The sequence below is a fragment of the Poecilia reticulata genome, chromosome 13 (genome assembly GCF_904066995.2).
Source record: "Poecilia reticulata chromosome 13, P_reticulata-male-v2, whole genome shotgun sequence".
In the NCBI taxonomy this organism is placed as follows: Eukaryota; Metazoa; Chordata; class Actinopteri; order Cyprinodontiformes; family Poeciliidae; genus Poecilia; species Poecilia reticulata.
In genome coordinates, this window is record NC_088842.1 from 12,710,716 (window position 1) to 12,733,291 (window position 22,576).

General features: G+C 37.9%; 1 protein-coding gene across 2 annotated transcripts in view; it reads right to left on the reverse strand.

The window, feature by feature from the left end:
• Positions 1 to 22,576, reverse strand: part of sik2b (salt-inducible kinase 2b) — a 51,254-nt gene that overhangs the window by 17,198 nt on the left and 11,480 nt on the right. For both annotated transcript variants that reach the window (XM_017308329.2, XM_008425691.3), the window contains exons 3-6: positions 22,269 to 22,332; positions 7,020 to 7,181; positions 1,918 to 2,042; positions 429 to 552 (exon numbers count right to left, since the gene is read on the reverse strand). In XM_017308329.2, coding sequence (XP_017163818.2) covers positions 429 to 552; positions 1,918 to 2,042; positions 7,020 to 7,181; positions 22,269 to 22,332 — 475 coding nt within the window. The remainder of the gene's footprint in view (positions 1 to 428; positions 553 to 1,917; positions 2,043 to 7,019; positions 7,182 to 22,268; positions 22,333 to 22,576) is intronic.

Here is a 22,576-nt window from a genome sequence, read left to right on the forward strand (position 1 = left end):
GCAGCCTCTCGGATCAGACACAAGGGAACTCGGACGGACAGGAAGACGTCTCACGGGACGGGAGGGTGACTCAAAAAAAAGCACGCAAAGTCTCCCGTGAGTTGCTGGAGGACTTCACTGGCTCTTCCCTACGTTACATAAACAGCTCCGGCTCTGGACTTAATCTGCAGCCAGCGAGCTAACACAGCCGTTAACAGCAGGGCTGTTCTGAGACAGCCTGACTCACTGCGAGGCCGGCACGCACACATAACCCTCGACACTCCCCGACTGCCCCGTTCTGAATCCCACTTCAAATTAATGTAACAAAACATCCTTCTGGCTACTTTAGCTGAAAGATGGAACTATTTCTTGACTTCATGCTGCATTTCCAATCTCTACTACAGACATATTCTCCTGCCTCCCAGAATATGTGAGCTGGTGCTTCTCACCTTCAGTCATGAAGTAGGGGATTCGAAACCTTCCTTCGAGGACTCTCTGTCGCAGGACGGGCAGAGTGGGCCCATCGAATGGCAATGCACCACAAACCAGCACATACAGCACCACCCCCATGCTCTGCAAAACAAGACGGAACAAGGTGAGCTTAGGAACAACCAGGAGGATCAAACAAAGATATAAGGAATTGAAATCCTCTTAGCATTGTTTACACCTCAGAAAACAACTTTTAATCTGCGTAACATTTATTAAATAGGGTTGAGAAATCCTTTATTGACAAATGTCTTTAAGAAAACCAGTGACAGACCGGCGCCGTTGCTGGTAATACTTTGGCCAACATGAAAAGAACATAGGAATTAGTTATGGGGACTGACATCATCGTGGGAAGTGACTGTGTTCAGTGAATCATTGCTGCCTTGATTTGTTCACTTGCTTAGGATCATTAGCCCTGTAAAAAAAACTAATGACACATTTTCAGTTTTCTTGTGCAGGCCATCAGGTTTTTACATAAAAAAAAAAGCTTGTAATGTTTACAGTGGTGTGGCCTCTAATAAAATTTTGAATGATTTTATTTTTAAGGTCAACAGACCCACAGCATTACAGAGCCACCACTTCACTTAACAGAAGGCTTTGAGATACTTTTCCCCAATATTTATCTTCCGTTTTTCACCAAAGCCAACCTCGAACACGTGTTGCTGAAGAACTCAAGTCCCATCTGACTAAAGCAAAAGCAACAGTAGAGAGCAGCAAAGTCTGGATGTTTACATTTGTGATGGTAGGTCAGAAAATGACTATTTCTGCTTCCTAAATAACTGGATGCCATGTAGATAGATGGAAAAACCTTCTCACCATGCAGGGTGATGAGATGAACACGAGTCCTCATTCAACCTTAATTCTAGTTATTTAAAATTGTATTTATTGCTCAGAGGGTGGGTAAGGTAAAACTTGTAACCTTTCACTAATTGATCACTTAACATCTTGTTTACTGGAAAATGGATGTTCTCTTGTGTTTTCCATTTTAAAACGTGAGCCTCTTTATCAAGTCATTTTAAAAATTATGTTAAGCAGGAAATCGTTACTTAGCCGTACAGCCCTTGATCCTACAGACAATTAACTAAAGTAAAATCAGTTAGCTCAGATCTGTTTATGCGAGACTTTTTGACCTTTCAATAATTGTGCCACAAAGGATTTTGTTAACGATCATTTTGAAAAATGGGATTTTTTTTTTTTTTTTTCACTGAATGAATAAATGTAACACTACAGACCGGGTTTCATTTTTGCTATTTTTACAGGATGAATTTATCTAAATTATTTTAACACACATTTAAGATAACAGTAAAATAAAAACTAAAAAAACAAACATTAAAAACATTCAATATATCAATTCTCCATGTCAGCTGAGATTTTTGATGTCCCCATAATAAACTAAAGAAGTAGAGAGCAAAGTGACACCACCATCTTCTGTTATGTAATCTGTCATCTCACCCAGATGTCCAGCTGCGGTCCCTCATACTGCTGTCCCTCGAAAACTTCTGGGGCAGCATAAGGCGGGCTGCCGCACCATGTGGCCAGAGGCTCCCCGGGCTGGAAGAAGTTCGCAAACCCAAAATCTAAAAAAAGGGGTCAAAGAGCAATGTTAAGAAGATTAGAGATCATTTCAAAACACCCGCATTTAGTCGATACTGCAACAAATAAAGTGGAAAAAAAAAAGTTTTTGCCTTGTAAGACGATGAAGCACCCTGAACATCTATTGCAAAAACCAACATGCAGAACAAAGTTGCTTAAACATCAAGTATCTGTGAGGAGGTTTTGCGTAATGCAGTTTGCAATCCACATTTTTGCACATTGAGGAAATGGGTCTTTCTATGAGGCAACCTCCCCTTGAGACTGACATTAGGTCACTCGTGGGCTTCTATTGGTTGTGTGCAGAATGAATCAAACTTTGATTTTCATCTTAAGAGGAGAGAGGCGTTGGGAACTATTACAAACATACTATTAAAGTCATGTCTGCCTTTTAATAAAATCCCTCTGCACTGACATTGGAATGTGAAATCATTCAAAGCATTTGTCATTGTTTTGTCATATTTTGCTCTTTTGTATTTTTCCTCTTATTTATGCAAATTACATATTCTATAGACCTCTTCTCATTAATAGTATAATTAATCCCTTTTAACTGACACAGCTAGTTGTATTTTATGATTTATGACACCTAGCAGAAAAAAAAGAGACAAAAACCCCTTGCTTAGCAATCCATTATAAATGGAAGCTGTCAGGGGACCAGACATGTGCACTTTAGTTTCCACCCCCTCCGTTTTTTTCCATAATCTACACCAGTTACATAAACAGAAAAATGCTCTGCAAAACAAATAAATAACAGATTAAAAAAAGAACAAATCTGCCTTACATAATGGGGTTAGAGGTTGCGTGGGTTCATGCTCAATATGCAACGTTATAGAGTCTGAGACAGCATGTTTAATCTAACGTGGGGGTCTGTAGATATAAAACTCGTCCCCAAAGCCATTTATTGTGTCTTTCATAATCTCTTCCTCTTCTGAGTTCAAACAAACAAAAATATATATATTTTTTTTAAGTTTGAAAGGGGATGATAGCAATAAATCCGGATTGCAAACTTTTTCTTTCCCGGAAAAGATGCAGAAGGTTCAAGAACAAATACATGTAAGAATCCGATTTGAGAGATTATCAAACTGCTGCAGACGAGAGTCAAATCAGAGCATTTAGCGATTGCAATGCAGGTGGCACCAGGTGCGACATGAAGGGGGAAAGTAGTGCGACATGTTGGGTTTTACTACAGATATGCTGACAGTCAGATGCTGCTGCAGATGTGAGCCGGGAGATGAAGGCAGAGCAGAGAGCTGCAGCTGGTTTATCGTCAGAAGCTGTGACCCATTTCATGGAGCTGAATACTGAGCAGACGAGTTGACGTCAAACACTCGCTGCAGGCTACCAACAGCAGTCTCAGCTCTACGGGAAGGGTGGGTGGTAGCTGGGGGTGGTGGAGAAGAGGAAGGGTGTCTCGGTGTTGAACACAGCAGCATTAGCATAATATCAGACAGGTTGCACTGGAAATATAGTTCACCTTACGTCATATGCTGCTGTAACAGGCCAGATTACTGAAGTTGCAGATTTAATTACAGTGAGTTTGGATGGCAGTGGACTGTAGTAACTGCATTAACAACAGTTTGTCCTTTTTCTCCTCACATTGTTGAAATACCTATAACTTTAGCCACTTCCTCTCCCGACTCATCCTACACATTCCCGTTTCAAACCTCAGTACTTCTCCCTAGATGCACGTTAGCAGGTTTAAATCAGCTTCAGGCCTGTTCCTGACATGGACATAAAACCGTCTACTGTAGCAGCGGGGTTTTATAATCAGTATGCATTCAGCACCACATGAAAACCGTAGCGTAAAACAGATGAAAAGCAAGAAACGGCACTTTGGAAAAATAAAAAACAGACTTTTCTCTGTTTTCTGGATGAATTTGAAGAATTATTCTTTATTTTTGATAACTATGTTTGTGTAAAAGATTAAACCCTATGCATGGGTCTAGACTGGGCTCCCTGACTAACGGCAAGTTTTGTGTACAGATGATTTAAAATTTTTTAGCACTTTATACTTTTGGAGCAGCCTTTTAAACACAGGACAGCCGACAGTTTTCTTTGGATCTATGGTGCTTTTTCACTTATTTTAGGCAAATCACAGACCAAGAAGCTCCTATAAGGCTATTTTTCAATACCATTTTTTTTTAAATAGTGACTTTTTTCTCTCAAAGAGACTAAAGCATGGAGAAAATATTACAAAATCAAAACAAGTGGAACTTTTCTGACACCAAAAAAGTGAAATACTTCAAAATCTAAACAACCCAAAAGCCAAATAAAATGTACCCATGTTATAAAAAAAAGACATTGCGAAACAGGAAGAAGAGATGCTATTGAGCCATTTCTTTCCTACATTTAAGTAAAAATAATCAGCAGATAAAAGTTGTTAAATTTGATGAATAAAAACTGAAAACCATAACTGACTCTTAGGTAAAAGTTTTACTTTACTAATGTCAATTAAAAACGACAGAGTGGCTTTAACATGATTCATTTCTTTTTCCCACCACTGCAGTAATAAAATACAAAAATGCAGACGAATTAGTTTTGTTGACGTGCACAGGTGAATGTTTGCAGTGTCCACATCTCCTAACTGGCCATGAAAAATACCTCGAGGGTTTAGGGCTCCGTCAACAACATTCATGTATGGATGGTTTCAAATTAGAAGAATTAAATGAGATTTAATGTGGCTATAAAGGCCAGCGTGTGGCAGAGTGTTAATGTGGTGTTATTATTATTCATCATGTGAACCCAAGAAATTACAAGCTGACCATTTTGTTACTCCTAAGGGATGAATATTAGATAGTTGCAAATTAGACAGTTAAAGAAAAAACACACCATATAATGATAATGATTAATTAAACAGCTATTTCTTCTAATCCTCTTTACTCATTAATCATTTCTCCACTTCTTTTTCCATCGCCTTCAATCTGTCAACTTGACCCAAAAGGGGATGTTTGAAGTGAAAACATCAAGGGCACTCCCTGCTGCTACCGTTGCGCTCTGCTCTGCAGCTGCCATGACTGTGACCTTTCCTCTGACTGACCACCAGCTAAGCTTCATACAGATGGACCAGAGGTGGCCTTTAGAAAGCCCGGAGGCTTGGCAGGGCTGCAGAGCTCGAAACCCAGAAGCACTGGCGCTCAAGACAAGACAAAACTTATTCGATATTGTACTGGGTCCAAATAATGAAAGCCAGAACTGAAAGGAAGTAACTCGGAGGATAAACGTGTGCAGCAACCCACAGCACGAATCCGACATGTTGGCTGTACGAACCATCAACCCGACTTGTGATCGCAGATTTTCAGGTTAGGAAAAAGCACTGAAAGTACAATCTCCTGTTGCTCCAGACATGCTTTGACTCATCATGAGTCAGGTAATGTTCTGTTCATCGTTTGATGCTTCAAATTTAATCTACTGTGCAGGAAAGATAAACTGTGAGCTAGGCATGTTTGGGAAAATTATCGCTGTGGTAAATTACGTATTGAGTTTTTCATCCTCAAAAAAACATTAAAAAAAACAGTTGAAAAGAATAAAAATAAAGACTGAATCAAATTAAGTAGCTGAAATGGTCATCGGTAAAGAAAGCTCCGGTAAACCTCGCTATTCCAGTTAGAAGAACTAAAAGGCACTGAGGTCTGACATGCACATAGGGCGACTAGCAAAGAAAATTCCTGTTCCGCTCTGTTATTGGTCCCAGTTGTTGTTTTCCTTCAGGGAAAGACACAACTTGGCTGAAATAATTCAAGAACAAAAGTCATTTTCTCTGGGTTACACGAAGTTACACAGAGAGTCTGATGTCCTCTGACATCTATATTTTTACCCACTTTTATGGGTTTGGCTCTCTATGTTGGATTATAATTTCTTAGCTGCAGTCCTTTACTCTTTCTCCAAAGTGGTCAACTAGTCAATCTACAGGTGGTCATATGTTTGGAAAGTGGATCAGAAATGTGAATTGTTAATTCATAAATGTTATTTTATGGTTATGTTATGGCTAATACAATCAGAGGCGGAAAAACATGTCAATGTTAGGCAATGTTGTGAGAACAATTATGACTTGTGATAAAAAATAAATAAAATAAAAAAAATCAAACAGCCGGTTAGTGTTAATGTCTTTCTGCTTTGGGTTAATGGCAAACATAGCTTCCAGATAATGCGTGGTCTACCACAGCTATAAAATACATTATCTATATTTAAACAACAAGGTTTTATTGAAATCAGGCTTTCTGGCATCTAAAACAATTTTACACTACTTTAAGCAACAACTCTTAACACTTTATATGCATAAAAACAAGAATGCATGGGAAAAGTTAGTTAACAGTGATTGCAGTAATGCTGCGATGGCGATAAATTTGAAATATATTGTGCAGCCCTAATTAGGGGACAACAGCTTGTCTTGACTGTTCATTGCTGGTGAAGATGGCAGCTCAGAGAGTTTAACGGAAGGAAAAAGTATGGTGGAAAATTATGCGCAGCCCAGTAATGAATATATATACTGTACATTTCTGTTTAGTAAATAACAATATTGTGACTTATTATTCGAATTCTCTAAGAAGCTGTCTTTTTGTCTCATTAGTTATAGGCTATGTTCATCAACAATGTATTACTCGTAGTGAATTGAACCTACATGTTTAACTTTTCTTTTAGTAACCGAATAAGTGAAATAAGTCAATTTAATTTTTAATAATATCCCAACTATTTGAAATGCAAGTGCAGCTTTAAATGCTGCTTGTTTATGAACACAATATGTTGTTTATGTGCTGTTGTTGTGCATCATATATTTGTTCTTTTTTATGTCTGTGGACCAGGAGCCTGTTGAATAAATCAATCAATCAATTAATCAGAACAAGCTTTTGAATTCTTCCAGCCAGAGCTCATATCATAGGAGACATTTATAAATACTTACATAAACACATACATGCATACATGTATATGTATATATTACACTACTCCATACTATGATCTTAAAGTACCTGCAATCTTGATGTTCATGTGGCCGTCCAGCAGCAGGTTCTCTGCCTTCAGGTCTCTGTGGACGATGTTTCGGTTGTGACAGTACTCGACTGCAGACAGGATCTGCCAGAACTTTCTCCTTGCCTCCAGCTCGCTGAGACGGCCGTGCTTTGCCAGGTAGTCTGCAGCCAGAGGAACAGACATTGGAAAAAATGTGATGTGTCATGTTAGAAACCCATGCAGATGGTATTTTTGCACCAGTTGCATAACTTTAGTCCCCACTAGGCCTCTCAAACACAGAATAAAGTACAACTCCAAAGTCAAAAATAAAACACTTCAAAGTATTTTTTTTTAATTCTGCTTTGTCATTAAAGTTAATACGAGGATGGTTTACTATGAAGGTAATCCTAGGCTGTGTGATTTGTTTTTATTGTTTAGAACTCCTGCTCTAATTGAGTGTTGGGTGCATGTTTGAGTAGGCAAAGTTTGCCAAGTTTACACATGCACACAGCTAATCCAAGTATGAACGAATATTTTTGTCCTGGGAGTAATAAAACCATTTGATTTATTTATCTACTGAACACAGAGCAGCAGAAATCTAGTTTGCAGCTGATTAGAAAACCACACACAGTCGATTCTGTTCCCATGGGGTAGGAGAAATACATTTTTACCATTTTCTTTTTCCAAGAGTCCATATCCCTGACCTCGACCACTTGTTCTCCTGCTCTGATTGTTTTACTAACCACTTACATATACATAGTAAACTTGGTTTTGTCTATTTAGTTAGTTAGTTTTTTTTCTTCTTTTTACAAATGAGAACTAACAGACTGTTTAACGGGATGCCCCGATTTCAACAGCTCTGTGAACTTTGACTAGTGTGGCGTTTGTTGTTGTCGGCGGGGTTCATCTTCACACTTCTCTGTCTAGATGGCTTGCAAGCTCTTCCATTCACACTTAGCAGCAAACAAGACAGGACACTCTGCACTGGCTTTCTGTCCATCTGGCATGGACCCAGACTACTGAGCAACCCTCACAACAACGCAACACAACCACGACAGGGCATTAAAAAAAGGAAATCTAATTTCAGAAAAAAACAACAAAAAAAACAGAAGCATAAAAACTACACTAAAAATGCCTTTAATGCTTGTAGTTTAAGTGTCACAGCAGCATACCAGATCGTTTCTCCTAAATTAAAGATATTAAAGAAACTCTTGTTCTGCCGCCTCAGTCACTAAGCACCTCCTGTATTCTGCATTTCCTCAGTTGAAAGTTCAGCAAAGAGTTATGACAAGAGTTGTTACAACAAACTCTAAACATTAAAATGACTTCATGCTCAAAGCTCCAACATTATACAGTAAAGATGCACTTAAACTTTTACCAATACCAATTTGTGCTTCTTTTAAGGCCCGACTGACTCCGATTCACTCTAAAAAGCATAACTCATTTAAACTAATCGGTTTAAACTAAATAAAATTAAAAAATACATAAAATAAACGTGCTGCAGGTTAGTCCAAACCTAAGGGGCTGCCAGATTATTCCTACTCATGTAACAAATAATTTCACGTTAAACTTGATCCGTTATTTATCAAAATCTAACAACCTGACTATTTATCTGAGGGGTCTCTAAAGTATAACCCTTAGAGGCATTGAGATTTATTTTGTGGGGCCCACAACCACAGTCTAGGAATAGTACAAGTTGGATGCTGATGGTAACTTTTTTTGTTACTTTTTGTAAGGCTACCTGGTCTTCCAAAAGTTGTAGACAAGTTAAAATCTTCTTAAAATGGGACAATATAAAAGTCTTATCTTCTGTTTACCACATTTTCTGCTTTTATTCCAAAGTCAAGTTGAATAAAACCAAAGACGCACGGCGACTGTTGCTCCACGTAGACTTTGGCGCATCCATTCATGAAATTTCAACGAGCCTTTTTAAAGGAAAGAAATAAGCGATTGCTGGAAAGTAAATAACCCAATGCAATCAGCTGGACTTCCTGAGATAGACATCTTTCTTCCATTAACTTATTAATTAATTTTAATGGTACTGTATTATTATTAGCATTTTAAATTACCATCTGTACAATCTGAATGCATTTTTTAGAAATTGGATTAATCTGAACAGAATTTGGACTTAACTTGATTCTGTCATGAGACGTTTGCTGTAATTCGGCCGTGGATTCAAACGGAAAAGTTCATAAATAGCTGCCATCCGACAGACTGGAAACAGATGATTAGATTGTAGCTGGTGAATTTCATAGACGGGATCTTCAGTGACCACAGCAGCTTTCAAGCAACACTGCTAATCAAAAAACACACGGTAGAGAGGAATGTGTCGAGAATGTCCGAGAATGTTCCCGGATCAGCCACACGACTTCGAAAGTGCAATAATTTAATGATCAAACAGGGCTTTAATAATTATATAGAAGACCATCTTGATCGCACTCTGAATAAATTGTGATTCAAGTGAACATGCGTCTAACGGCTTCAAGGTAATGCTTCATTCAGGTGTTATTCTAATTGGTTTAAAAACTCCCAGATGCCATAGCGGCCATATTTGTCCCTAAACAGATTATTTGTTTTTGGCAATAATAACTAACTGAGGATAAAATGAGAGTCAGAGCATAAAATCTATGAAAAAACAAAAAATCCATCTATCCAAGATGACAACACAAGTAAGCGATTGCAGAGCAAGTTCCACCTGTTTATGATCCTAATAAAAAAGTTTGCACAATCTCAATTTACACTGAAAATTGTGTAACAAAAATACGTCTTGCATTAAACAAATGCAAGACGTATTTGCAACAAAAATACGTCTTACTTGGATGGACTGTTCTCTTGCCTTTCCCATTTTGAAGAGTGACATAGACCAAAGCCCTTGAGACATATTCATATCCTAGATTAACCAAATCTTTAACCTCGCCATTCTTAAGTCACTCAGAGTAACTTCAGAAAATGCATACGTACTTTTTAAAATACATTTAAAAATGCTTCAGTTGTATTTATTTTATAGAACTGCATTGATTACCATTATTTACTACCATATCGATGTCTAAATTATATAGTTTACATAGTGATATTATACTTCAATAAAGAAAATGTCCTATATTTTGTAGGGAAAAAAAGTGGAGCCTAAATCTAATTTCTAAACCCTGATATGAAAAAACAAAAGCTTCTAAACAGGATATTTTTTACCTCAAAGAAAAAGTCAGAACACAAAAATAACTGGATGGGACTTATGGCTAACGAGTCTGTTTCTTTAGGACAAAACTGTCTCAATGATCTCTGATAATTTTAAATAATCCAAGAATTTCTGTTTGTAATTTTAAAAAAAAAACCTGACATCTGTTAAATCCCTTTTTATTGACTGCAGATTTTTAACACTGCAGCTTTAACGTCATGCCTGAGCTCTGCAAGAACGAGAAGCGGCTTTGTGTTACAGCCATTACAGCTTGGGTGATCAACACACACAGGACGCAAGATGTCACTCTGGTTGATCGATGAGTGATACCGATGTTGGTGAGAGCTTCGGCACAGCGAGGCATGCAGAGCTGCATTCTGGGAAAGGGAACAGAACAGGCATGAATCATAGGGGCATCAGGGAACAGCTCGACGGCCGGCGTGCTCCACTTCTGCACATAGCGGGGCGAGAAGATAAGTCTCTTAACAGCTGCTCAGGTTTGGACGGGACAGGCATCGTGGGTACAAACTGGCTTATTGGACTGAGCTCTGGCAACACTTCTGATGACTTTGTGGGGCAGGCGGAGAGAGAGCGGATAGCTTGTTAACACACACTCCGTTTCCACAACAGTAACTGATGCTCCTAGCCACTAAAAGCAGCAGCCTCATTAAAGTCACATCTATATGAATGTTGATAGATGTCAGTGCTGATTTATTACGGACAGGCCAAGAGGTTGAAATGGACCGCAGCCAGAACGAGCTCAGCAATGATATTTTCATTCATTGTAAACCCATCAAAAGGATCAACTCTGCAGTGCCGTGCAAGTTGCATTTCTCAAATCTTTGCATCATTTAAGCCACAAATCTCTGGAGGGTTTTTATTAAGAATTTTGCTTGAAGTTGAATAAAAATTATACAATTTTTAAGTTTCTTTTTACATAAAAATCTGAAAAGTGAGGCATTTGGCTTCCCTGATTGAAGTCTTTCGACAGCCACCTGTGACCATCTTCCCTGTCCATGCTGAAGCAAATGACCTCCCATATTTTCACAGCAGTTCATGGTGATATTGGAATATTGGGTTTCTGTCACAGAGAATTTTCCGCAAATGCTTGAAAGCAGGATTTGGTTCTCATGTGAAAAACACCTGAAGTAAATGACTTTCAGCATCTTTTTCCCCACAATGTATTTGTTCTCCATAAAGACCAGAATCGAGGCGTAGAAAATAGTCCTGTCAACAGAGTTGTTGTTGATCTCTGCAACTCTTCAACATTTACCTTATATCAATCTCTGCTTCTTTGATTAATGCTCTCCTTGCCTGGCCTCTCAAGTCTGGTGGACGACCATTTCTTCGTAGGTTTGCAGGTGGGGAATACTCTTTCCCTTTCCAAATAAAGTCTTCATTATCCTGTTTAGTCATCTCTGTTCTCTACAAAACACCTTTGAGGCCTTCACACAACAGCTGTGTGCACACCAAGCTTAAATTACACAAAGATGGCTCCCACTTGCAAATTAAGTGACTCTTGAAGGCAACTGCAATTTATTAAAGGGATTATTGAATGTAAAGGATGGTGAATCCAAATGAGACCCACACTTTTGTCAAAGAAAAAAAAAATTAATACCATGCAGAATTTTTGTTCACATCACACGTTTATGCACAACTTCATTTCGGTCACATAAATTCCAACGAAACCATATAAGCATGTGGTTTTTAACATGATAAACAGAAAAACAAACAAGTATGCCTCATAATAATGCAGAGCTTAAGAAGAATAAGCAGGAAAGATAATGAGCCATAATATTTAATCGTTTTTCTCCAGCTCACAACATCTGGCAAACATTGTTAACCTAAAAATCAAGGGCTTTTAAGTTTTACGTGAAACCCTGCACTGTTCTCACATGTCAGCAGTTACTGAAGATGGGAACAATTTACCACAGTTCATTTTTGAAGTGAGAAAACAATGTAACAAATGTGAGGTTAATTTGACACTTTAACCTCAGCATATTTTTCACATACAGCTGGTGGATAATTTAAAGTTGATATAAAAATTGTGCCCGTCATTCATCTAAAAACATGTTGAACGTTTCAAAGAGAAAATCCCCTCTCAGCATGTCTGCATGAAAGTAGAAATTAGTTTCATTTAAGAATTATACAGTAATAATTGCTCTGAAGCAGTCGGGAAGTAGAAAAATGCAAACATTGGTTACTCTTTAGCTCCCTGCTTACATGAGACGTAAAGCTAAGTGAGGAAAACTAATAAGTAGTTTAAGTTTCCATATAAAGTCGATCCAACTTAGACCAAGAATTTGGAAGCTTCTAATTCTGTAATTTAAACACAGTTTGTCATCACAAATGCATCTCGTTTCTCCAGAGGTTTGACTCACTTCTTTAAAACAAAGAACCTTAAAGCCTTGGTGATGTTCTGAGACACCAAACAATTGTCCAAATGATTCATCATCAGTTACGCTGCTGAGGTCATCCGAGTTGAAGCTGCCACACCCTGATGCTTGTAAGACCGGGAGCCTATTGACTAAGAAATATTAAAAACGATGTATGGACAAACAATTGTCTGCATCTAAACTAAAACGCCCGAGTGCCCCCTCGAAGGAAACACTCTCGACTGGTGAGATAAGAGATCTGCTCGAGTGATTTCACTCACTGCCAGCTACTACTCTCGCCTCTCTCCAGCAGTGGTTTCTTAAATATGCATGCCCTACATTTCCCCACCGCCTCTCAAATTCAAAAGGATGTCCCCCCCCTGCTTGCGCCTGTTTTCCTTCGTCTCCCCTCCCGCCGCTGCCACTTGCCGCTCGACGTATTTGCGGCTGACCCAGTTTCTGGGTTTGATCCGTCTTGCAGTGCTACGGCAGACGGCGGAGAGACAAGCCTGACTGACAGACACAAAAGGCACATCAGCAAACTGGCACCAGTGTCTCTAAACGTGTGCGTCACATTGCCCAAGCACCGTTTGGCAGGAACGAACCCATCCGTTCTCCAACTCCTGGCACTAAACCAAAATGTTTGTCTTTCAATTTCAGACAGATGTGCCCCCACCTGCTGCAGCGACTCTACCTGGTTTACTTCATGACCGTACTACAGATCACACTCTCCAGTCTTTGCTACCTCTGGTCAGGAGCAGACCTGAAAGATGCTTCATGTCAGGAAAACAGGAGAATCTCTCCGGGGAGAGACGGTGAGAGCAGCAAGCCGAAATCTGCCCTGGCAGCTAATCCGTTTTCCTCGGTCCTCCTGACTCAACAACTCGATCCGCTGGCAGAAAAGTATATTTCTGAGTCAAGTCTCGCTTTTGTGAGATTGAATGCTGTAATGCCCCAACTACAACTTTATCTGTCAAAGCTGCTGTTGCTGCAGCTGATGTCGACATATGAATACCTTACATAAATTCATCTCATTGTGTAATCAAAGCAGAGGGGTCTGAGGAATCAGGACACAATAGCTTCATAGTGTGTAGCAATAAAATGAATAGAATCTGTGGAATTATAAAAAAAACAAACAGATCCCGGTATTTGGGGGAACATGGGACTCTGTGGGTAGAACAAAACCGGGTTGACTGGATAAACAAACTATTTCCATGAAGCAGTAAAGATGCATCTCAAAAAAGTAGATTATTATGGGAAAATGAAGTTATGTCATTGTACATTTTGATGGAATGTTGGACTTTTTCTTTTATAAGATTAATATAAATAAGTATTTACTTTTGGTACCCATTGTAATTATTGACCAAATATTTTGTAGTTAAGTAATTGTAATCTTGTTTTTATAACTTTGTTTTTAGCAAGACAAATTACTAATCGGCCAGGGACGACGGATGACAAACAGCCTCTTTTTTTTTTAGATTATAATGCGAGTACTGAAACATATGTCCATGTACTATATAGCATTTGGACTCAATAGCTGATTGGGCCTCCTTTTGCATTAATGTGCATCAGTATGGCAATACTTGGAGCTCATTAGCTTGTTGAGGTTTACCAGAAGTCCAAGTTGTAGCTTTACTGGGTCTGGTTTCACATTTTCCTTTTGACAATCCCTTATAGATTCTCTATGAGGTTTAGATCAGGTCTGTTTGGATGTGTGGATCGGTGTAAAGTCTCACTAGAAAATTAAATCCACTCCTCCATGAAGTTTTACTGCAGCGTGCTTCGATATTTCCTGGAAACGTGTGGCAACTTTGGTACTTCTTAAAAATCTACCAACCCTATTCTACTCTATAATTTGAGTGATATTCTAAAAAATAACATTACGCTTTCAGTCAAACATGGTGGTGGTGGTATGATGCTCTGGGGCTCCTGAAGTGCTTTAGACCTGGTTGATTTGCTGAAATAGTTTGAAGTATAAAACAGGCTCTCTTTCAAAACAATGAGAGGGAAGCGAGAAAATTCAAAGCACATCATTAATGGCAAAAAACAAAGACAACTTTGAAGTGGTCTAGTAAAAGTCCAGACTTGGAGGTAATCCAACTGAGATACTTTGGCAATATTTAAACCGTTTCATGATTGAAACAAGCAGCTACAAAAGAGGAGGGGCAAAATTCCTTCACATTGATGTAAAAGACTCACCAGATGGCACAGATGCTTGATGGCAGATTTTGCCTTTTTAGAAGGTAATTTCAGACGAGGTGAAGCAGAATTACCAAACTTCTCCCTTACAAAATAAAAGTGAAAACTGCATTTTGTATTCATTAGAACATATAGAAGTGTATATGTGACTAAAATGTGGAGGGTTGTGGCTCGTAGAGCTCTCTTTAGGTTGCTGCTGAGTCAACATCACAAGTGGAGCACTGGACTCAGACAGAGACGCGTACATACATGATGACAGACGCAGCACATGGCTTGAGCAATCCTCCGAGCTTCTCTGCCTTGAAGTGACACCGTCTGCGTCACAGGTAAGGTTCTATTGTCAATGAGGCCATTAGACCCAAAAATGGTCTGATTTTATTTATGTAAATGATATCATGTAAACGTGGCAAAGTTCTTAAAGATTTGGTGAATTCATTGGCAGTAAAAATAATAAAAATGTGCAGTTTTTATTATTTATTCTATTTGAACATTAAGCATAATGTTCCTCATTCAAGTTTTACAAAAGGTTGCAAAGAACAAGTTTGTGCAACTTATTTAGTAAGTAATTTTGTAATGGTCAATTTTGTAAGAATTTAGTAAGAATATTTTTTAAGTTTGAGGAGCTCCACCTAAGAGTAGCGATATTCCCTGTAAGGTATGGTGATGTTTTTTCAATTATATTTTTATAATTTGAATAGGGGAAAGTGTGGGCCGCCCAAACCAATGAAAAACGTTTATTTTGGACTTTGGATGTTTGTATAAGACCATAAGCCATTGAAGCTAACCATTTTTTAGCTTTCCTTTACTATTAACAAAATATGTTTTCCAACTGTAGAATTTGGCATTTATTCTCCTGTTGTGTCAGTGTGGTCACTTACTAAATAAATAATTACACTGAATTTTTTTTACATATGTTACAAGAGACACTGAGATTGCACGAGTTTTACTTTTTGAAAACGTAAAAAAAAAAAAAAAAAAAAATCCAGTGATTAAAAGCTGATTAGGATTTATTATTTCTATCAAATTAATATGCAAGCTCATTTGTAAAGCAAACTTAATTTTTGCTCCTTCCTCCAGTTACTCTCTTAAGATGCATAACCAAAGTTGAACAAATTTAAATGTAAAACTAAAAATAGCATTTGGCAAGAGCAAACATTTGGATTTCTCCAGCAATTTCTGTGGGCTCACATCCAACAGACTGGATTGAAGATTGCAAATTGTACAAACTGTGCATGTGCTGTGCATGTGTCACAGCGATAGGGTGCACAAGAGAGTCATGGGAGAACAAGATAAGTTGCTATCTTTGCATACTATTTTTGTTATTTTCAGACTTGTTAGACCAAAGTTCTACCATCCAGTGTGGACTAGGTTCATTAAAACTCTAAATATTTTTACTACTTTTGATTCATCTGTAATATTATTACAGCAAGTAGCCTTGGTTCATTCAAAATTTTAAATAAATTAAAGCTGATACACTTTTTTTGTGCCAAAAATTTGTATTTAATATGCTAGTTGGAAAAGATGCTCAGGATATTGACCAAGACAAAAATGGTCAATTTGGTTGTAATAAGCATTTAAAAAAATTAGGAACCAATTACATGTAGAGTATATACTTGAATTATATGATATGTATTTATGATATAAATTTAATTCAGTTGGCTTTGTTGTGGTTGCTGCAGGTATTTGAGACATTTTGAAAACAAATTTTACTGCACTGATGTTTATTTTTTTTAAAAAGTTTCTTAAAGACAAAATTTCTAAATTTGCATTTCAGTGACAGGTTTAAAAAAAAAACTATCAAACATTTACGTAAATATTTACAATTTAATCATTGAAGCTACTGGAGTAAAAACAAGATGTGGCTTATCCTGTTTTTACCCTCACGGCCTTAAAGTACATGTGTCAAACTCAAGGCCTGTGGGAAAAAACTCCAACCCGCCACAACCATTTATACAGCCTCTGGACTTTACACTCAAAAAGAAAAAGGAAAAAATGTTACAGCTCTTTTAAAAGATGACATATTTTATTACCATTTAAAGTATCCAAATTAAATCAGCTAAGTGAGGCAGAGCCTCACCTGTCATCATGGAAAAATAATATAAAATCATCAGTGGTGGGAAGTAACGAAGTACAAGTACTTGAGTACAATTTTCGTGTATCTGTACTTTACTTAAGTAGATTTAATAATGGATACTTTCTACTTTTACTCCACTACATTTTACAGTAAGTATCTGTACTTTCTACTAAACTACATTTCTACAAAACTGTCACGTTACTCGTTACGTCCAAGTCGCGTTGCTCTTTTTTTCCGTTAAAATGTGAAGTTCAGGGATTTAAGGTGGCGCTGTAAAATCCAAGCAATAATGTGACTTAGTGTGTGTTGTCACCCATCGGCTCCCCCTTTACTTGCACGCGGAGCTCCAAGACATGCGCAGTGGTTTCCTCTGAGCGTCAGTAATATAATAGCGCTGCATAAATCATAAGATATGGTGACATGTAAAATCAGCAGCGCTTCGCTTTCACTGACGGTGGGGACTTCGTCCAATTTTTAACGTCACTTGGAAGGAAAGCTTAAAGAAAGGTAAGCTCCGTGGACGTGATGCTAGTAAAGCTAGCTGTATTGACTGAAACACATGTTGCATCTGCAATGAAAAAAAGTTGTCACTCATGCGCTGAATTACTGTGTGGAGGTGTTGACTGACATGTCGCAGATATGGGACAACGCTGTGACCAAAGTGCAATATAGTAATATGACATTCATGGACGATCCGATTCTTCTGGACGGATCTTGACCAAGTCCTATAGTGCTGAAGCCTCACTGAGAGCCGTTCTTTGTTGTTGTAATGCTCTGCGTACACTGCAGTAGCTATTTTATTTCATTAAAATATTTTTATATTTAATTGGCGAATAAATAAAACAAGAACATAAGAACACAGAGCATGCTCATTGCTCTTTGTTTTCGTCACCCGTCATGGTGGCAGACATTGTAGCAGGAGGGAGGATGAGAACAGTCACGGTGCTCCTCCTGCTTGGTTACTTCTTGCTTACTGGGCCTTGGACAGTGTTCATAGTTGAGCGTTGTTAATTGCTATGTTTAATGGTGCAGACAATTATTATTTCTGACATTAATAATTGTCTGCACAATTATTTTTTTAAGGATGGCAGGAGACCTCTGTGTATTGTGGCACAGAGATGAAAGCAAAACAGAATGAAGAAGAGTTTGAATTGATACTGGTTAAATTTATTTCAGCTCTGAGTATTTAATATCTAGGTGTTTTATGGGAAAGTGAATCTTTCAGATCAATTTGAGAAGCAATTTTGATAGGTGCACTTAATTTTATTGTCATGTAGCATGGTGTGCTGGTTTTGATTTGGTCTTGGGTTCGGTGGTCTAGACTACAACTCTGCTACGTGGCTCCTTGGTTCCACGTCCTCCTCTGCCAGTTGGATTTCTTTCAAAATAAATGTGTGGCAAAAAAAGTGAAGTTCATGTTATGTTAGGACAGGAGACCAGATGTTTCCATCCCTGAAATTATGATGCATAGAATCACATATCTAAGTCTATGTTACAGAATAAACGCAATAAAAACATGCTTTATCTGTTGCATTGTTCATTAAAAATGGCACATTTCTAATGTATTAAAATTAAATATGATCGGTTCACTTAATGATATTAGCGATAAGGTAATGCATTCAGCAAGTACTTTTACTTTTAATACTTAAGTATTTTTAAAAGCCAGGACTTTTTTACTTTTACTTAAGTAAAATGTTAATGTGGTACTTTGACTTTTACTCAAGTACATTTTTGTCTGTGTATTTGTACTTTTACTTAAGTACATTTTTTGAGTACTTTCTCCACCACTGAAAATCATTTATATTGCTATTTTCATGTACTATAAAGTATCTATTTTTTACTTGGCTTAACCAATTCTGATTAGTTTTTCTTCAAAATCGCTGAATTTTCGCATTTTCCCATTCAAATGCTCAGAAGCGAAGCCGGTGAGGCAGCAGCGAGCCGAGTCTCACCTGGGATTACTCAACCTCTCGCTAACTGCACTGGCTGCATGTTCGTCCTGTCTGTGCGCCAGCAATAAAATGCCTAATATTTTATATATGGACTGATTTTCCATAATTTTGCTTATGTATATAATGTACAGTGTTTTTTGTCACTAACTGTGTGTGTAACGTGTTTTGTGTGCGGAGGAGCGATCAGAAATGGCAGAGAACAGGCTCGAGGTGAGGCAGGCAGTTCTCTTGCCTCACCGCTGGGGGCGCTCATGTTCCCAGATATTTTGACTGCACAACTGCAGAGTTAAGACACAGTGAGCTAACCATGGAGCTAGCCACACAGTAAATAAGTAAAGGACAGCGATATATTTGTTTTCTTCTCTCTTCTGACGTCAACATGAAAGACTACATTTCTACACTTAAACAGTTTTCTAAAGTGGATTTTCAATTGAAGCAGGAGACAATAACTAAAGGAAGACTAACACCGGAGCTGTAAGGTTTACTTCAAGACAGTTTGATGATTCTCAAACGGAGTAGAAAAGACATGCAGAGGATAAACTTGGCTTTGGATGAACGGATATTTTTGTGCAGAATTAGGGGTGCATGGATTTCATTGATACGTAAAGGTAAGACGGCAATAAGATGTTTTTGTTTAGTTTTTTTAATGAATGTGCGTTTTGAGGGCTACAGTTAATGTTTAAATAATTCAGTAAAGTAGAAGCGGTAGCTAATCTACCACAGCAATTATTTATTAATAAAACATTAAGCCTAAAACGTACAACAACAAACTAAATGTTCTGTTCGGTGTGCAAAATTCTTGAATGTTTTTTGGTAAATCCAAAAACATGAAGTGGCATTGTTGTCAGTTGCTATGGCAACGAGTCTGCGTAGCTTGGCAAATACAGATCACTTTGCTGTGGATCATAGCACGAAATTAATACCTACATTTTTAAGTTTCACTGAGTTAACGCAGCTATGGATGACATGTAAAAGATTAGTCTTTTTGCCCCGCAGCGATGAATGCCTGCACGAAATTCCCGTAGGTCCAATAACATGGATGGTGTCTTAAGTCATAAGTAAGTGCCTCACTAGCAATGAACCTCACTGCACGTCACTATATATATATATATATATATATATATATATATGAGAGATGTGCCGATCAGGATTTTTCCTGCCGATACCGATCACATAATTATTATTTTTCTAATCAAAAGCACTACCGGTTACATTATGTGGAAAAAGGAACCATGAATTCACCTTAATTTAGACAAAAATTTGTTTTTAATAACTTTTTTCAAGAAAAAAAAACAGGCATTCTGCAAATTGTACTGCTATCGATAATACCATCTTTAACAGACTGATAACATATGAAAGCTCTGAAAAGGCTAAATAATGCAAAGAGTCAAAATAAAACCTCTCAACATTGCCAAAGAAAATTCAAGTATAAAACTTTGGGTGGGTGGGTGGATGGATGGATGGATGGAAACTTAACATTCAAAGGCAAATACAGGATCCATTACAATAAACAATCCAGAGTTAAAGAATGAAAACTTTCTGATAGCATAGCGGCTAGCTGATTACTGCTAGTTCTGATTGGCTGTTTCTGACTGAGCGGAGTAATTATGCAGAACAGGGAGGAGATCGATTATTTTTTCAGAGATTATCTGTCTCATGTTAGGACAGTGAAAGTTTTAATACGTATGTAAAATTTATTTTTTTAAGTTGGTTGCTGCAGCTTTAAGCAGAGGTTCGGTGTGAGAGTCACTACCAGGTGGAGCAGAAGCGGCGCTCCATCTGAAATATTACTACCTGTAGCGCGTAGCGGCGGTTCAACAGCGAGAGCAGAACCAGCGTCTTACATCGCAGCTCAAAGACTTAAATAATTTTGCGGGTTGTTTAGCTTTCTGACCGTCATGCTAATCCGGGTGAGTGTTTGTAGCTATGCGCTGCTTTACCTGCTATCTGATCCTCCATATGTCTTTTTTACTGCAGTGAGCCTCGATGTAGTCAAACTCCTCAAGTATGGCATTGTTTTTATGCCATATTAGATTCGTCATGCTGATGCATTTTTACGTGCTTCACCCCACGTCTTTCAATTTTCCGCTGCAACACGCAAACTTCCCCAGTCACTCAGTGCGTTATAGTTCCACATCGCTTAGGATTTGTTGCTGCGCGTTTGCGCAGTGTGAAGGAAAGAGGAGACCAGCTGCACAGCCAGGCTGCAAAATGAGATGCAGGTGATCGGTTTGTGTGATCGGCAATAAGAAACCGTGATCGGCGATCAGCGATCATAAACTTTTTCACGGAAATCGGCAGATTATAATTGGTGGCCGATCGATCGGCACACCTCTTATATATTTAAGAATATGTAACTAAACATTTAACACAAAATGTCTAAACATTTTATGTATAATGCAAAGTAACCTAGAATAATTGAGAAGTTCATCACCTCAAAGTGCATTGTCATTCAGAGTCACGTGGCTCAATACAGTATTACACATAAGTGATTAAAAAAACTTTGATTTTGGGATGTAAATAATGAATTGCCCAAGGCAAATTAATTATCCAACTGATTAAAATACATTGAGTTACATAAACATCATTGATCTAATCAAGATAAAGAAAATATATTACTTATCCTGCATTAGACAAAAGTAAGTTGGTCAAACTAAGACTTCATATTGGATAAATGGATAATGTTTAATTTAGAGCCCCATATATTGAACTTTAAGATAAATATTAATACATCAGTAAAATCAAATCAGTTATTTGTATAGGCCCAAATTACATCAATGTGAAAAGATGTTAAATGTAATTAAATTTTAAGCAGTCCTCACTGAATGCAGAGAAAGCTGTAATACGTTAAACAATTAGTTAAGGGGTTTCATCAATACATTCTGTCACAACCGGTCACATGTTTATTTCCTGTTACTTGACACAAAATTGCTTGAATAGTGCAAACAGAGATAAGCTAAAACCAACAGCCTTGTCTGTGCAAACACATGACAAATACTCCTGTGAATTCAGTCCCGACAAGGACTTGACATTATTCAAATGCGAGTTAAGTGAAATTTTACTCTGGAGGAGGAATTGCAAGGGAGATAGTAGAAAGTGATATCTCGACACCCAACAATAAACTTGTCAGGTGACAGTGAAGGCGCAGCACTTATAGTAATTAATTAACCTTTATTTCTTTGAGGTTGCCCCTCTGTGGCCTTAATAGGCATTTGGTGATGTAATTTATAGAAGAACAACTTCAGCACCAAGCAGGTGAAGAGGAAAGCTACGTGAGGGCATTGTTCTCTGATTTCCATCAATCATATGACCTTTGAGATTTTGAAAACTGCGAAACCAACGCAAGTTCAATGAGACTTTGACACTTCCATGTTTGTCAGAAGCCTCGCTGACGCAGGAGAGCAGTTTTCTATTAAACTTAGCGGAAGAATGTGAAGGATATCGATAGTTTAAATTGATAGTAAACAGAAACAAAAAACAAAACAAAGACTCACCGAAGATTTCACCATTCTTGGCATACTCTGTGACCAAGTACAGCATGTTCTTTGTCTCCATCACCTGAGGGAAGGAGATAATGAAGGAATGGGGAGAAGAAAAAAAAGTGAGTGAACACACATAAAAAACATTTTCATGTGCAATTTCATCTGAAAACCTACAAGAATAGACACTTGAGAGTCAAAAGATCCAAAAGTGAAGCAAAATAAACCCAAGGGCTCACTATGTTGCTAAACTCCAGTGGCATTCACAAAATAAAATCCCAAACAAACAAAATACATGAATGGAAACAGGCTCTAAATATGGC